The sequence below is a fragment of the Callospermophilus lateralis genome, chromosome 14 (genome assembly GCF_048772815.1).
Source record: "Callospermophilus lateralis isolate mCalLat2 chromosome 14, mCalLat2.hap1, whole genome shotgun sequence".
In the NCBI taxonomy this organism is placed as follows: domain Eukaryota; kingdom Metazoa; phylum Chordata; class Mammalia; order Rodentia; family Sciuridae; genus Callospermophilus; species Callospermophilus lateralis.
In genome coordinates, this window is record NC_135318.1 from 59,522,942 (window position 1) to 59,539,706 (window position 16,765).

The 16,765-nt window shown below is 48.2% G+C and overlaps 2 protein-coding genes across 7 annotated transcripts in view; both read right to left on the minus strand.

Moving 5' to 3' along the window:
* The window catches only part of Sfxn5 (sideroflexin 5), a 116,137-nt gene extending 104,516 nt beyond the window's left edge, over positions 1–11,621 (minus strand). For all 4 annotated transcript variants that reach the window (XR_013088604.2, XM_076833143.2, XM_076833144.2 and 1 more), the window contains exons 1-2: positions 11,520–11,621; positions 298–366 (exon numbers count right to left, since the gene is read on the minus strand). Coding sequence is in view for 3 of the 4 variants with exons in the window: in XM_076833143.2 (XP_076689258.1) it covers positions 298–366; positions 11,520–11,621 (171 nt within the window). In the remaining variant the exon portion in view is untranslated. The remainder of the gene's footprint in view (positions 1–297; positions 367–11,519) is intronic.
* A 1,325-nt stretch (positions 11,622–12,946) lies between these two features.
* Positions 12,947–16,765, minus strand: part of Rab11fip5 (RAB11 family interacting protein 5) — a 35,942-nt gene continuing 32,123 nt past the window's right edge. For all 3 annotated transcript variants that reach the window (XM_076833053.2, XM_076833052.2, XM_076833050.2), the window contains 2 exons: positions 15,507–15,696; positions 12,947–15,271 (listed from right to left, as the gene is read on the minus strand). In XM_076833053.2, coding sequence (XP_076689168.2) covers positions 15,068–15,271; positions 15,507–15,696 — 394 coding nt within the window. In that variant the 3' untranslated portion in view covers positions 12,947–15,067. The remainder of the gene's footprint in view (positions 15,272–15,506; positions 15,697–16,765) is intronic.

The following is a 16,765-nucleotide window of genomic DNA, read 5'->3' on the forward strand; positions in this document are numbered from 1 at the left end:
AGGTAATAAATTTGGTAATAATTTCATTAAGTTTTCAAATAATAATAACAACAACACTGCATTTATCTTGAAGGGCCATTGTGAGATCCAAATGAAATAATGTGAAACAGTATATAGCAGTCAATGAACTCTAGGTAGGTAGGCAGACAATCCGTTACCTTCCTCTTGTTTCCTACGCACCCCCAACTCCTCACTCCTTCATCCCACCCTCCGTGGCCCTTTAGATGGCCCACACAGTCTGCAGTGACAAGTACAGAAGCCAAGGGGCTTCTGTTGAGAGTGACAGCCATGACTTACCTCAGTGACAAAGAGTGTGCGAGGGTCGATGATATCCAAGAAGTGCCTGAAGCGGCCGTAGAAGGATGTCTGCAGCAGGGTGGAAGAGGAGAGGAGGTCAGCAGCTGCACACACCCTGAGGACATTGGGAACACCCCTGCAGCTTGCCCTTATGACTGGGCCCCCCGTCCTCAGGACTGCCCGTGGGGGTGATGAATGCCCATGAGGCCTCATTGCTCAGCGACCTGAAAGCAGCTTTCCCAGAGTTGAGGGCTTCCTAAAGTTGACTCAGAAAGACCGTTCAGATACTTGGTGACTGTCCCAACTTCTTTCCCAGATGCCTCCCACTTTTCTCCCTCTCTCCCATTGTCCTGAGATCTAACCTGACCCCTTCAAGCTTCCAAGCATCACTGGGAGCCATCTCCCCAGCCCCCCTGCCTTGCTTAGGAACTCTAGGGAGCATGAAGACCCTGCCCACCCCTAATAGGGCCCCTCTCTAAGGTCCGGCTCTGCACTTGGGGGAAGATAGCCACAGGCAGAGCCCAAGCAAGACAGCACTGCACCCATGGCCCACAGGCCCTGCTTCAACCAAGAGTCCTGGAACTGCTGTGAGGTGCAGGCCAAGGGACCAGCTTCTCCAATCCTGCCCCGGAGCAGGGGCCCTAGAAAAGGAAGGCTTTGTGCTAAGCAGGCCACCGGCATTCAAGCACAATGAAAGGAAACCAGGCAACACTGCTGCTGGGCCTTCGACCTGGGGATAAAGCCAGCTGGGCTAAGCCAAATTCAAGAGGAATAAAAAGAGGGTGCCAAGCTCAGAGATGAAGGGGAAAGCTGCAAACACTGGGGGTTCATGCCTCACTACATTCTGGGCTCTGCCCCAAATCCCTCCCTAGAGCCCCACAGCTCTCCAAGCACTATGCTCTACATAGTGAAGAAAACAGGAGCTCCCACTTCCCTGCCCTTGCATTCAAGGACAGCAGTCCCTGCAGTCAGCTTCTTTCCTTTCCCTTCCTAATAAAGACCTGCAATAGGCCCTGGGTCACCAAAGTTCCTGCATAAATAAATCAGACCCATCCCTCTGCTCATCCTGGCACCCCCTACACAGAGCAGCCTCTCTACCCCCTATTGCCACCCACCTCCAGGTACAGAACACAGACCAGAACAAGCCTCAGCAGCATTCCTAGCTACAACAATCACTTTTCTAGCCTCTTCTATAGCTCAAATGGCCCAAACCATACCCCACTTAAAGCATACGGACATAACGCTCATACAATTGTCCTGGAAAAATTCTATCTCCAAAAACTCAGTCTAAGGAAACAATCAGAATGTTCAGAGATATGGTCAGAGGTACATGCCAAGGCTACATCATTAATCATCACCAAGGTGATGGCTGAGTGACGTTCATTTATATGATTGAATATTTGCAGACATTTAAAATCATGCTTTCAGACCACAGTTCAGACATGGAAAAGTGCTTTTGATTTTGTAAAATGTATAAGCAGTGGGATTCCAACTTAATTAGCCAGGAGGTAGAAACAGATGGATATTAAATGAAGAGCAAAACTACCAAATGATATCTAGACCCTGGTGAAAGAAACCAAGGTTCCCTAGGGAAGTGGCTGGTTCCAGGGCAGGGCAGGGATGGTATAAGATGAAACTGGTTGTGCTAGAAAGTAATGAAGTGCCACCTCCACCAAAGTGACAGGGACACGTTAAAAGGATCACTGAGGGGCAGATGGATATTTTGTGCCTGGAGATGTGAGAAGTGAACTGCGTCACCAATGTGGCATTCCGGAGGGACTGAATCTCATCATGGGGAACCTCAGAAAACCCCAGATTATGGAACATTTCACAAAATCACTGGCCTCAGTCATCAAATACGTCAATGTCATAAAGACAAAGACTGAAAAACTGAACCACAGTTAAAGGTCACTAAAAAGATGGTCAAGTACATTGTGTGATGGGATTGGATCCTGGATTTGATGCAAGAATGTTTTCCAGAGTATTACTGACACAAGTGAAAAAGTTGGAATATGGATCATAGATTTATGGATCATAGATTAATAAAAAGTATTGTATCCATGTTAAATTTCCTAGACGTAATAACTGCACCGTGGTTATGTGGTGAATGTCCCTATTCTTAGGAGACATCCACTAAAGAATTATGGGATGAATGGATGTAATTCACTTTCAAGTAGCTGAGGAGAAAGAACATGTATAAATACAAAGGTGGTCATATAACCTAAAAATGTAAGTACTGTCATTTATTTATTAATTTATTTTATTTATTTTTTATTTTTTGGTACCAGACATTGAACCCAGGGGCACTTAACCCCCGAGCCACATCCCAGCCTTTTACTTTTTATTTTGAAACAGAGTCTCACTAAGTTGCTTAGGGCATCACTCACTAAGTTAATGAGGCTGGCTTAGAACTCGTGATCCTCCTGCCTCAGCCGCCTGAGTTGCTGGGATTACAGGCATGCTCCACCATACTGGCTATTATTTTGTTTTTTACACTCTGCGGATGTCCTTGAGATCATGTATATTTGCTGTTTCTAGACTTTTTTAATCACCTAGACAAAGAAAACAATGAGGAAATGTAACAAAATGTTAAAAACTGATGGAGGTTTTTAGGTAAAGGGCAAAGGGAGGTTTTCCTACTCTTGTAAGGTGAGAGTTATAAGACACCTTTCCTGTACTACTGAAGGTGTTTCAAAGAAAAAAATCACAGACCATATTTTTCAAGATGCTAGATGAAAATACATTAAAATAATAACAGAATTGCCTCTGAGTAATAGGATTATGGGTGATTATTTCTATATCTTTTAAATTGCTTTTAAAATGAAAAAAAATCAGTATTAGGAGTGACATATAGAAGTAATATTCTGTTTTTTAAAATATATGTAAATTAAAGTACAAGCTGGTAGGTTAAGTAATATACTCGACAATGAGCTTCTGAAGGGTGTGGGATGTGGATAGTTCCTCCCTTATCCACCTTGGCTACCAGTCTCCTCACACTCTTCGAAAGGGCTGTGCGGATACACTTGAACCGATGAGTGGGCTGGTGAGCATCCAGTGGCCTCCAAACTTCCTGAAGGGGATAGGACAGGGCAGGGTGGGGCTTTGAAGGGAGAGTACAATTGAGAAGTCTGTGGTCCAAGAGGGATGAGGATGAGCAGGAACAGAGGTGAGCAAAGCAACTTGGAAAAGATGCTCCAGCAGACACTTCCAGTCCCTGACTTGTCCTGTGGTTTTGATCCTGTCCCAGCCTGCCAGCCCTCTTTTGCCACTTTCTACTTCAGTCACTGAGGGAAAAGCTCAGATCAAGCATTTTTGCTTCACAGACATCTGCAAACTCCTACTGAGCCAGGCTCCAGGAGCATCACCATGAACAAGCTCTCCAGGAACTCGGAACCATCAAGGAAGTCAAACACAAATAAGTAAACAAATAACTACAAAACACTGTGATCAGCGCTCAAATGAGGCATCACACAGTGCACTGGGGACACATAGGTTTCTTCCTAGAGAGGGTGAAGGAGGCACCCAGAGGAACTGAGACTGGGAGGTGGCTGGTTAACCTAACAGAGGTTATACAGGACAGCATGAGGGCATGAAGGCTGCGATCAGAAATGGCAGATGCCTAGAGTCTCTTCACCCATTCACCGTTCAACTAGCTTCTGAAGACCTACTGTGATCCACACTGTGCTGAGCCTTGAGGTACAGCGAGGCTTGCTGAGTGTGGAAGAACAGGGAAGAACCAGAAGTCATGGATGACATGTAGATTTCCAGTTCAATACTAATGTGTATTAATCAGGATAAGGGGAGCAAGAGGCATACTGTTTTAGTGGAGAGGAAGACAAGGATTCTGCATTGGTCATGTACATTTGAGGTCATTGGGCATTCCAGATGTAACTATTCAATAAACACTTTGAAATACAGGCCTGAGATCCATAAAAAGGGTTCAAAGCACATTGTAATCCTAACCCAGCCAGCCTAAAACCCCCAGGGACCAGCCTTAACAAAGTCAGGTCTACTGAATTACTGCAACAAGGAAGGCTGCATAGCATGGTTATGAGGGATGTATCACCAAAGGAAAAGATTGAGTTGATGTCCAATGTTATGGATAAAAGGTGGAGGGAAATTGAAATAAAGTAATCCTTTGATTGCTCCTAACTCCCAGCAAAGCAAGGGGCTACATGGAAAGGGTCAAGCTAGGTCTTGACTGATAAGTGGACTTAGGGCCTTGTTTCCATGGAAACTATAAAGCTAAGATTAGTGTGGAGCTGGTCACCATAGCACACACCTATAGTCCCAGCAACTCAGGAGGCTAAGGCAGGAGCATCTCAAGTTCAAAGCCAGTCTCAGCAACTTAGTAAGACCCTGTCTCAAATTTTTTTTAAAAAGGGGCCAGGGCACTGGGGATATAACTCAGGGGTAAACACCCAGGGGTTCAATCCCCAGTACCACAAAAAAAAAAAAAAAAAAAAAAAAAAAAAGACAAAGAAAAACTAGTGTGTAATATTGAGACCAGAAACCAGAAACTCATTTAAACCTAATCACTTTGGGTTATCTATCAGGTAAAGTGGCTTAGATCTGCCATCAAGAACTGGTTACTTCATTCCTAATGATATGATTAAAACAGCAAAGTCTCTGGCAATCCATGATTTTTAGATAACTCAACTTCTCAATGAGTGCTTACTCAAAGAAAGGGGTCCTTCTGATACTTTGTAGCCTCAGCTAAGAAACATTATTTCTTTGCAGAAACAAAAACTACCTCTGTATGTCTTCCCTGCCATGAATGGCAGGCAAGGTTTCTATTCTTTGAGTTCATTTTTATTTTCTCAATAATTTAAAATGTATAGTGCACCCACTCACCCCCCACCTCTTAAATTCAGCGCATCTGAATCTAATCACACAATGGACTTTTTTTCCCTTCCCTTTTTCTTTACCAGAGAATGAGTCAGTCAAACTATCCTTTCTCTTTCCCTTCATAAGGAAGGTGAGTCTGCTGATTCTTGGCAGGGACCCTGGACCTCCAGCAGCAGGTTGTCCTCTCCCTAGATGCAGCTCAGCTGGGGACAGCAGGCCTCTGAGTGGAGGCTGAGGGCAAAGGCCCAAGAAGAACTGACAGACGCCTAGCCCCAGACCTCAAAATGACTGCTCTTTAGGATTAGAAATAAAATACTCACTGAACCTATAGCCCAAGGTAGACAGGCTGGAGCTGCAGGTGTCCTCAACCAGGCTGAACCCTGTCTGAATCAGCAGGCACTTCATGGCCAGGCCAGACACCCACGGATTCTGGTTCTATTGGTTTGAGGGCTCCAGGCTCCAGGCAGCAGTAGCGGTTTAAAAACCTTCCCAGGGGATTCTGGGAAGTGTGAGCTGCTCCACAACACAAACCAACCCCAAGCACTGCTCTCAGAAAGCCACTATAGCCTATGGGAAGGAAATGATTCAAAAACATAACTATCTAAAAGGCACTGTGATTTTAAAACTTCATATGAGGCAAAATATATGAGAAATTGCTCCTGGCCTCCGGACTCTCAGCCCACACAAATTTCATGTGAAGAGCACATTTTCCTGCCCAGGAGTTCCCAGGACCACAGAGTGAGCCCTGTGCAACCCGCCTGCTCTACAGAAATCTGACACAGTCTATATTGGACCCGAGCACACACACAGTTCACTGTCACCCTGGTCATCTTAACAGGAGGTGAGCTCTCTGAAGGAGTGAGGAAGCTTAAAAAATAAAAATAAATAAGCAGCAATTTAAAAAAAAAAAAAAAAAAACTATTTCTGGATAGACTGAAAACAAATGGGAGGAGATCCATGTTTGTTCCTGTTCCTGCCTCGGCTCCACCTGCCCAATTAGATCTTCCTCTGAAGCAAAAAAAAAAAAAAAAAAGAGAGAGAGAGAGAGAGAAGAGAGTTCAGGAGAGGAAAAGGGCAGCAAAGGAGAAGGAAAGAGAGGAAGGCAGGTCATAGAAGCTCCAGGTGCTGACTCTTCCTTTTCCTCTTCTCCCCTCCACAAGGCCAGGTGGGATAGTGCTTTAAAACACAGATTAAAAAACAACAAAAAACATAGATTTCAAGTTGGCAAGAGAAATGGGACAGAGGAACATGTTAAATAATACCAAAGAGATGCCATCAACCATATTCAGAATAAGGGACATCCTACAGGACAAACAACACAGTTTCTTCAAAAAATACAGAGGGAGAGAGAAATGAATATCAAGAGACAAAATAAACATGAACCAAATGTGTAGGGTTGAGAGAAGTCTCATTCAAACAACAATAATCAAAAAACACACACACACACACACATTAAGGCCAGGCGGGCGTGGTGGTGCACACCTGTAATCCCAGCAGCTCAGGAAAGATTGCAAATTCAAAGGTCAGCCTCAGCAATTTTGCAAGGCCTTCAGCAACTCAGCAAGACCCTGTCTCTAAATAAAATATTTAAAAAAGGCTAGGGATGTGGCTCAGTGGTTAAGCATCCCTGGGTTCAATCACTGGTACCAAAACACACACACACACACACACATTTGGTGACAATTAAAGAAATGTGAAGTCACTAAGGTTTAATTGTTTCAGGTATGTGAAGGGTATTATGGTTATATTAAAACTAATTGAGAAGCCCTCTGATACGATGTGATACAGAGAGCACTTTATCTCTGCAATATTCTTTGCCCAGAAAGAGGGACAGTCTATAAAATATCCTACCAGCACTTGCTAAAATCATCAAGGTCATCCAAACATGGGAAGTCTGAGACACTTACAGATCAGAGAAGACTAAGACATGATGACTAAATATAATGTAGCATCTTAGATGGGCTCCTAGAACAGAAAAGGGACATTGATGTAAAAACAGTGAAATCCAATTCAATCTGGAGTGTAGTTAATAGTAATATATCAATGTTGGCTTTTTAGTTTTGATAAATGTACCATGGTAATGTGAGGTTCATCTTTCTAACTTCTATAAATCTAAAATTATCCAAAATTAAAACTAATTTTATTTAATTAATTAATCAAAAGTAGCTAAGGGAGCTGGGGTTGTGGCTCAGTGGTAGAACACTTGTGGTACATGATTGTAATCCCAGCTACTCTGGAGGCTGAAACAGGAAGGTCCCAAGTTCAAGGTCAGCCTTGGCAACTTAGCAAGGCCCTGTCTCAAAATAAAAGATTAAAAAGGCTGGGGAAATGGCTCAGTGGTAGAGTACACAGGGTTCAATCACTAGTATGATAAATGAATGAATGAACACAAGCCAAGAGTCCTTAGTTTTAGAGGTATCCACTAGTAGGCCAATGAAATGCCATGATGTTTAGGATTTGCTTCAAAATAATTTAGTGGCTGGGAGTGGGGTGTATAGATGAAACAAAGCAGGCCTTAAATTGGTAATTATGGGGCTGGGGACATGGCTCAGTGGTAGAGTGCTTGCCTGGAAAACATTAGGCCTAGATTCAACTCCTAGCACCAAAAAAAAAAAAAAAAAAAAAGAAAGAAAGAAAAGAAAAAAACGGGTAATTGTTGAAGCTGAGTTATATGTAGAGGTTCAATGACTGTCTCTCCAATTTTGTATTTTTGAAAACCTCTAAAATAAAAGAGTTGGCAATAAACAAATATGAACTCTGGAGCCAGTCTGCCTATAAGGTCATCTAATCTGTTTATATGTTACAAGTTTCCTGCCTGTAAACTGGAGATCATTGTACCCACCCCACGGGATTGTGTAAATTTCATAACTCAACATGCATACAGGTTGGGACAATCTTAACTATCACCATCTTATGGAGAGAAAAACAGCCACATTCCAAAGTCCATTTATCACCCTTTTTCCACCCCCTGATCCTGCATGGTGTTCTTCCTCCCCTGCACTCCAGCACAAGGAGACTCTTGGGGGTGGGGGGAGAAGAAAGGTTCTGAGGTGACTCCAGAAAGCAATACTTTGGTTCCAATTTCTACAGAAAGTAGTGAAACTAGCAGAAGAACAGAGTGGTATTCCCAGCATTGGCTCTGGAAATGGACGCTAGATTATGAGCTACTCAAAGCAGCCTTTGTCAGAATAGCACAAGGCAATAGGAGTATACACTGGACACCAACTGTATGCTAAATATTGAGGGCAGAACACAGATAAAGATGACTAGACCCTAAAGGAGCTCATGAACCCAGGACATCCAAGGCAGACAATTTTGTCTAGATTCACCCCCTTAGAGACCACCAAATCTGGGGTTTCTGAACTATCAAACATTCTCTCATTTGGTTGCAATTTAACAAGATTCCTAAGGGACAATGACCACTGCTCCAGACACAACCTAGTATGTCAAATTCAGGTCCACAAAACCCACTCAAGTATTTGCGAAACATTCATTTATTCACAAGTCTTTATTGAGCATCGTTGAAGTGCCAGACATAGCTGAGTCAATAGGGAGTCAAGGCAGACACAGTCCCTGATTCCATGGAATCTAAGGTCAAAAGAGGAGACAGATAGTAATGAACTAGTCATCCCCAAGTCAATGAATCCACTAGACGGTTGCTTTGCAGTAGCAGGGCACAGTCAACTCATCTTGGAGGCTTTCTCAAGGAAGTGATGCTTCACTAATTCATTAAGAATGAGGAGTGGTGTGAGATTTGGGGATGTGGGGAGGTGATATTCCAGCAGATGGCCTGGAGAGGGGGAAGTAGAAAGGTCATAATAGATTTAAAGGCTAAAAAGCAGTCAGTGTAGTGGGAAGGTTGTTACAAAGGTGGATGGGTGGTAGGACTCAAGAAAGAAGACAACAGGGATATATCGATAGACTGTGCAGAACTTTGGGCCCCTTCAGAGATGGGGTCTTTATCTTAGGAGCAAGGGAAGCCACTTCAGGGTGTTTAAATGTACATGTGTGGGGGAGGGGTATCATTTGATCAGACTTGCATTGCTGGGACTCTGCCATACAGAAGAGAGAGGGATGGGAAGAGGGCCAGAGTGGAAGCAGAGAAACCTGTCTGAAGGCTTCCACAATGGTCCAGGAAATAGATGAGGGGGGCTGGTTTTGGAGTCTAGCCATGGAGATGAGCAAATCTGAAAGTTGTTGCAGAGGTGAAATCATGGCCTCTCATCTTACTTATAGAGTGAGAGAGAGGAAGGGAAGTACACAGGCAAATCCCAGGTTTATGACTAGCACTTGGGTGGCAAGCTGAGCTGCTTGCAGAGGCCAGGGAAGAGTGTGGGAGGAGCAGGTTTGGAGGAAAGAGAAGAACCTTAACATGGATGAATCACATGTGCTCAGGCACTGTTCTTTATGCAGGCCACTATGCTGGACAGCTTCAAGAGCAAATGCAACACACACTTTACTGCCCAAAAGAGGGACCAGCAACAGCAGTAGGAACCGAATAGCCTCCAACGTGCATCTATGGCTCCACAGCAAAGGGCCTAGTCATTAAGCCACTAAGGGGTACCCCATAAATATCTATTGGGTGACCGGATATTCCAAGGGCCACACACAGATAATAGGAACAAGGGGAGGCAAGGAGAGAAGTTTTTACTCAACACCTAATTAAAAGCCTAACTACCTACAAAGCACCGCAGGGTAATATTTTCTCAAAAGACCTACATGAGGTTTGAGACCAAATAACCACGGTGTAGAGAACAACAGAAAAGACTTTAGGGAAAGGTTGTGGTGGTGGAAAAAGTCTTTGTGGGTAGCCAAAGAGGCTTCCAGGAAGGAATCAGCTACCGGATTTTATCAGACCAGGGGGAAAAGACACCACAGCCTGAGACTGGCCTAAGCTTGACTGAAGGATGAGCAGAATGGGAGATGTAGAAAGGAATGAAGGGTTACCCCAGGTGAGGCAGGAGAACCCCACCCCCAGTTTCACCATAGGTGGCATCTTACACTAGCAGAAAGATGACAGTATCTTCTTAGATACCTACATGCTGAGATGATCTATTTTTAAAAACAATCTAGTCCCATTTAAAAACCCCGGGGACATTTTTTTAAAAGGATAAGGAGAGCAGTTCCTTAATTATCATCAAACCTCAAGGCTGGATCCAGTCCCCCTCCCACAACTGCAGCCAAAAAAAAAAAAAAAAGAAAGGAAGAAAAGCAAGCAAGCAAGCCACTGCACCGACCTTTGTACCTTTCTTCCTGCAAAGTTCTTTCTGGCTCCTCTGCCACCCACCCCACCCATCGCAATCCCCGGTTCGCTTTAGCTGAGTCTCTTGGCCCTTTTCCTAATAAAGTGCGCTTCTTCAGCGCTGGAGACAGCAGGGCCCCAGGGTCTGCGGAGTGGGAATTGCCCCTCCTAGGCTCCGATCTCCCGGGCCCAGCCAACACGTCGGGACTGCAGGTTCCATCCCTGACTCGGTACCCGAGTACCAAGTTAGCGGCACCCAGGCGGGGGTCCAGAAAGAAAACAAACACAATCATCGTGCCCAGAAGAGTCCGAGTGGATCTGGACAGAGCCAAACGCCCCGTGGTGCCTGGGCCCGGGGTGCCGGAGGACTCAGCGAGGGAAAGGCTGGCTGGTTCCCGGGTCCACGCACCCTCCTAGGGACTGCGGCCCCAGGGGATGACACAGCGTTTCCTCCGCACCCCTGGCTCTCCAGGTTTGTCCCAGCTCCATCTCTGCGGGGCACCGGCCAGCCGACTCGCTGCGTCGGAATTCCCGGCTGGGGGATGGGAGAGGCCGGGGAGCCGCAGAACTCGGCACGTGGTCCCACCCTGCGGTGCAGCGCGGACCCCACTTGCGGGTAGAGGAATGGAAGTAAGATCGCGAGGTGCGGGAGCTGCACGGCGGCTCAGCCTGCAGCTCGGAAGGAAAGTCAGTCCTAGTCGGGGGAAAAGTTAGAAGGCATCCTGGCCACGCCAACTTCTCACCCAGGGCCGGGCCCGAACTTTGCACCGGGAGTGGGCGGCTGCACAAGCTGGAACGACCCTGCCAAAGCAGACCGGACCCGGACGCCCGGGAGTCCGGGCCTCGGTCGTCAGTAGCCAATCAAAGAGCGCCTCGGGCGAGAAGGACTGGAGGGCGCGGGCAGGAGAGGAGTGACAGAAACAACCGCCAATAGGAAGTCAAACTGGGAGTCCTCGCCCGGCCCATTGACCAATGGGAAAAGGGTGGTTGTGGCCGAGGTCCCCGCGGCACTAACTGCAGGCTCCGGTGGCCGCGGGTCGGAGACCCTTGGGCTAAAGGGGACTTTGGAGGGGAGTTTGCCAGCCCTTCCTATGCCACCCGCCGACATGCAGATCACAGCTCCGGTCCTCACCTGCTGGAAGCGGGGTTTACCCAGTTGAAAAGGCGGTGCATCGGTCGAAGCATTAGCGGCACTAGCTGCCGCCGCTGATGCTGTAGTCGCTGTATCCGCCATGGCCACTGACGCCCGCAATCCCCGGCCCTTTTAAAATGTCCCTCCTCGGCCCCCGCCACAGCTGCCTCTCCCGATTGGCCATGAGCAACCGCAGCAAGCAGGGCGCGCAAGGGGTTGTGGGAAGTGTAGTTTTTCTCTTCTCAGAATCTTGACAACCTCAGACTGCGGAGAGTTGCATCCACGCAGCCTCCGTCTCGGTGTTGCAGGGGTCGGTAGTACGGGAAAGGTATGTAAGCATGGCCCTGAGGTTCCGGTAGGGGAACACCGGGCGGCCCCTCGCTACTAACCTGCCCACAGAAGTTTGGGTTGATGTCACAGACGTCGCGCCTGAAGCGGCAGCCCAGAACAAGGGCCCTCCACCAATGGGTCTGACCCGGGACCAGATGGGCAAGGACTCCAGGTGAAGTGGGGGTTAACTGGGAGGGCTTTCTGCAAGGACGTGCAATGCTGAATTTTCCTACAGTCTCCTGTATTACCACCCTACCTCGCACCCTGTGCTCCCCAGTCGTACTAACATTCGGTTCCTAGAGTAAGCTGGGCTTTTGCCGCCCAATCCTTAATGTCCTCCATCTTCTTTGACCAACCAAGTAAGATCCCTCCTGGGCCTTACTTCCTGGGAGGAAGAGAACTGTCGGGGTGTGGGGGGGAGGGGGGAGCCCGCTGAAAATAGGGTTAAGTAGCCTTGCAAGTACCAGCTTCAAGGATTTTAGATAAGGAGCAACCCCAGCAAGGATAGTAACTACTTCTACATAGAGCAGCTTAAGACTCCTAGTTGAATCTGGTCAATGAACCAGACTGGGGGTATAAGGGGCTGCCTGTTTCACCGAATATAGTGAAATTATTTTGGACTTGACTCTGGGAAACCTCACTTTGGGTCTTCTTAGTCTCAGGGTAAAGTGCAGGGTTGGCTCATGCCCGCCCATATCTTTCTGAACCCTGCATAGGTTGTAGCACTAACGGCTGAGCAATAAGAAACAGAATTTTCCTTTAGCTGAAAAGAAAATCTAGCTAACTATAAGGAACAATTGTGTTTTGGATTTGTAATTTATCTCCCCCTACTAGACTTGACAAAGTAGCTTGAGAACAGAATTCAAGTCTTGCCTTCTGTATTTCCTCACTGTACCAATAAACACGGCCATAATAGATGTCTAATAAATAGAGATCCTGTGAGTTGGTGAAAGATTGAGTCCCAGCCATTGGGCAACACTGTACTACTGCCCTGTGATATCATCGGTGAACCCCACCCACTTCAATTCAAGGCTGCCTTCTTCCACAGGCAGCCTCCTTCACACACTCTTTCCAAAACAGGAACAAGACAGACCACCTGCAGTATGTGAAATTTTATTCTTCATAAAGTGCTTGAAACATGAAGAACAAGCTCTTTATAAACAGAGGAGTTACAACTAGGAAGACAAACAGCTAAGCAGAATGGTACCTGCTTCCTGACCACCCCACGGCAGCTCTTCTCCATCTTGTGGCCAGAACAGAAACATCAAACAAGAATCCTGGGTTTCAATTCAAACCTTCTTCTAAAAACACCCCTGCCCTGAGCACATGAGAGGCCCAACATCAAGGATGGTGAAAGATCAGGACTGGAGCTGGGATCACCTAGAGCCCAGAGGAATACCTAGTATGGGAGTGATCTCCTTACTCAAGAGACACCTCCACCCCCAATCACTCCAAAAAACATAACTGAAAATCTGGACACCTAAGGATACTTTTCTCAGCTATGCTGAGCGGACATTAAAGATGTCAACTCTGCAGGGGCTTTCCCCCATGTATGGGGCTCCTGTGCATCCTGGCAGAAGACTGACATCACCCACAGAGCCCATCTCCTATGAGGCCTTCTGAGTGAGCCCACAGGCTCTCATGAAGAAGGGAGCCCCAGAAGGGCTCTTGCCTCTTCAATGGGCCAAAAGTACCCTCCTTTGGTATCTTCTCACCTCCCACCCTTTGCTAATGCAGGATGCCCAAGCCACCAAAGGGTCCCTGCAGATGTCATGGGGATAGCCTACTACGTTTTCCATAAGCAAACCAGGGGCTGAGCCAAAGGGCAGATACTTCATTTCAAAGTGCACTGCAGCCAAGCCAGGCAAGGTGCTGGGGATGAAGGGACAGGCCAGGACAGAAGCTTAGTGGATAGGTGGGAGGGCAACAAAGGCTTTTTTCTCTATGTACAGATGTCTCCTAAGGCATAGTGTGCCCTCCCACTTCCAGAGCAGCCAACTGCTGCTTGGTTGAGGCTTGACAGAATGAGAGTGAGCAGAGCAGCCTCAGGCCTGCTCCCATCAGAAGTTTTTATCCTAGGATCTGCCTAAGAGGGAAATGGGCAAGATGGCAGGAAGGCTGAGGAGGCAGCAGCACTTGGCCAGGCTCTTAGCTGAGATTAACTCTGGGAAGGGAAGAGCACACAGCAAGGCTACCTCCATCCCCTCTTCCCCTTCCCAGAGCCACCCCCAAGTGCTCAACAGGAGGGGGAGGCCACCAGGAAGGAAAGATCTACATCCAGAGGCTCCTGACCCCACCCACAAAAGGCACGTTTTAATTTGTTTCCAAAAGTTCAAACCCCGCAGCAGCACAGAGTTTTGGCATCTGGACAGACAATAAGAACAGATGTGGAGGCTTCATCCCCAAAACAAAAGCAGCCCAAAGCTCAGACCTGGACAGGTCCACACATCAGAGGTGGGTGAGAACCTGAAAATCAAGGAGCTCTCCCCTGACCCAACCCTACCTCCACAGTCACCCATGACACTCAGTGGAAAGGTCCAGAGAAGGGCAGGGAGCAGCCTGGAGAGCACACGGCACCACCTCCATCTATACTGCACCCCTGATGCAAGCAGCTCCAAACAGAAACAGACTCAGGACACAGCAGAACAGACCAGGCTACATGGGCTCCCTGCTCTTGAGGATGGGCACAGGGCAGAAGAATAGGCACACTGGCTGCCTACAACCTACAAATAGGCAAATTGGTCCTGTCCCAGTCCCAGCAATACTAGGAAATGAAGAAGGTGAGGGATTGGCCATGGGAAGGAATGGCTGACATCCTTGGAGGATAATAAAGTCTGTGCTACAGCAGTCTGGTCCCAGATACCACATCAAACTGCAGCTCTCCCTGTTCCATCTTGGGGGCTAATTTCCCTATTCCAATTTCTTGGAGCCCCCAAAGCTAAGGGCTATGAAAACAGGCAGGAGGGAAAGACTGAGCGCTCCCAGAGACGCATGGTAGTAAAGGAACCTGAGGCTCTAATGGGAGTCCAAGGGCTCACTTCCAGCAGCCCCAGTAGAGGCAGGAGGGAGAGGGAGCATGGAGGGGCCAGGAAGACAGACTTCACCCCGTCCCAGATGAGAATGTGCTCAGCAGGAGGGAGGGTGGGCGGGCAGGTGGTCACAGCCCCTGTCTGGGTAGCAGATCCTCACCAACCCTCTAGAGATGGGGACAAGGGAGGCTACTTGGGGGGCCCAGGGGGGATCTGCAGCAGTGTGGGTGAGGTCTCCATGATCCGCACCAGCAGCCGGTCAATGTAGCTCTCCAGCTCCTGCACATGCTCATCCCGCTGGCTCAGCTCCCGCTCCCGCTGCAGGAGCAGGCCAATGAGTTCGTCGTGGGTCAGATGGTAGTACTTGGCCGACTGGTCCAGCACAGCAGAGTCCTGAAGCCAGATGGAATGAGAATGAGCAGAGCAGCCCCTGGCCTACTGCCCATCTACACCCCAGTACCCCATCAGAGGCCCCAGAGCTAACTGTTTCAGATGCCAGAGACGGGCTAACCAACTTCAGGACTGTGGCATGGGGACCTAGCCTGCTCACTCTTCCACCCTCCCAATGCTACAGGCCCCTCCACAGCACCATGTTCTGTCAGATTGCCCCTGGCACCCTGGGTCTCACCTTCAATCTCTTGGTGTCCACCGTCTGGCCAAGCTGGGGTGCCGGAGCCACAGGCTGAATACCACCAGATGTGACTGTTTTGAGCTTCTCCAGCCCAGTGCTCAGAGCTGTGCTCAGACTGGAGCGGGACTGCTTCCTATCAGAAATGCCCTCTGCAGGGACAGCACTGAGGGGCTTCACGGGGTGAGGACTGCAAAGACAGACAGAAGATGGGTTATGAGGGGAGAAGGGTGGCACTGGGAAGGTGGGGCCACCTTCTCTGTAGAGCCCCAGGTCTGCTGCACAGCTGAGGTCTCTTGGGCAGCAGCACCTTGCATGCCTCAATCTGCGTCCCACCACATGCCCTCTCCACATTTCATTCCCCCTTTGACCTAATGACCTGGTTCTTTGGCAGAGGCCACTCTACAAATTTCTGCATTGTACTGGGAATTTGCCAGGGACCCCAGCCTCCAGCCATTTTCCCTTCCTCCTCTTCTATACTTTCTCTAGGGAGGTAGCCAACCTTCCCAGCTTCCCCAGGACTGTGGGGATTCCCAGAACATGACATTTCAGAGCTAAAACCAGGAAAGACCTGAAGTTCTTGGTCTTGCCATAATCACTTGTGCACCCAGTCAGGCTTATGAGTCCCCTCAACCTGTACTTGCTCGCTCACCCTCAGTCATCACCACTTTCCTCAAACCCAAACCGCTCCAGAGCACGGATGCCACACTGTGTATCTAATTTCTTATCTTTTGTTGACTCCTCAACCCATGAGAACAGGACCTCAGCCCAGCACAGGAGAACCTGCTGTGGCAGTGGGCCTGGCATCTCCCCTCCTTGCCTCTCTGGAGTCCAAGTCCACACCTGTACTACTCCTTCCTTTGGGCTGCTCTCCCTCCTCTTGCCCCAATACCTCCACCTGAGAGCCTTATCTCAGGCTCAACTGCTGGTCTGCCCCTGCTGGTCTCTCCCCTTCATGTTCCCCTGACCCAGCCTCCCACCCAAGTCTCCAGCTCCAGCCCAGACCTCACTTTCAGGCTCTAGACCAGTGCAAACAGTTGCAGGCTGACTCAGTCGCTCCCTCATGATCCACCTCTGGTGTCACATGCTCCCCTCCCACCTGCCTTTTCCTCTGAGCTTCCCCAGCAGAGAGCCTCCCAGGGCCCAGTCAAAAACCTGGGTGTCCTTCTGACTTGTCCCCTTCAGCCTCAGCCTTCATCAATCAAGCCCAACCACCTTCCTACCTTCTCTCAAGCCATCTTCTCCTCTTCAAGCCAGGG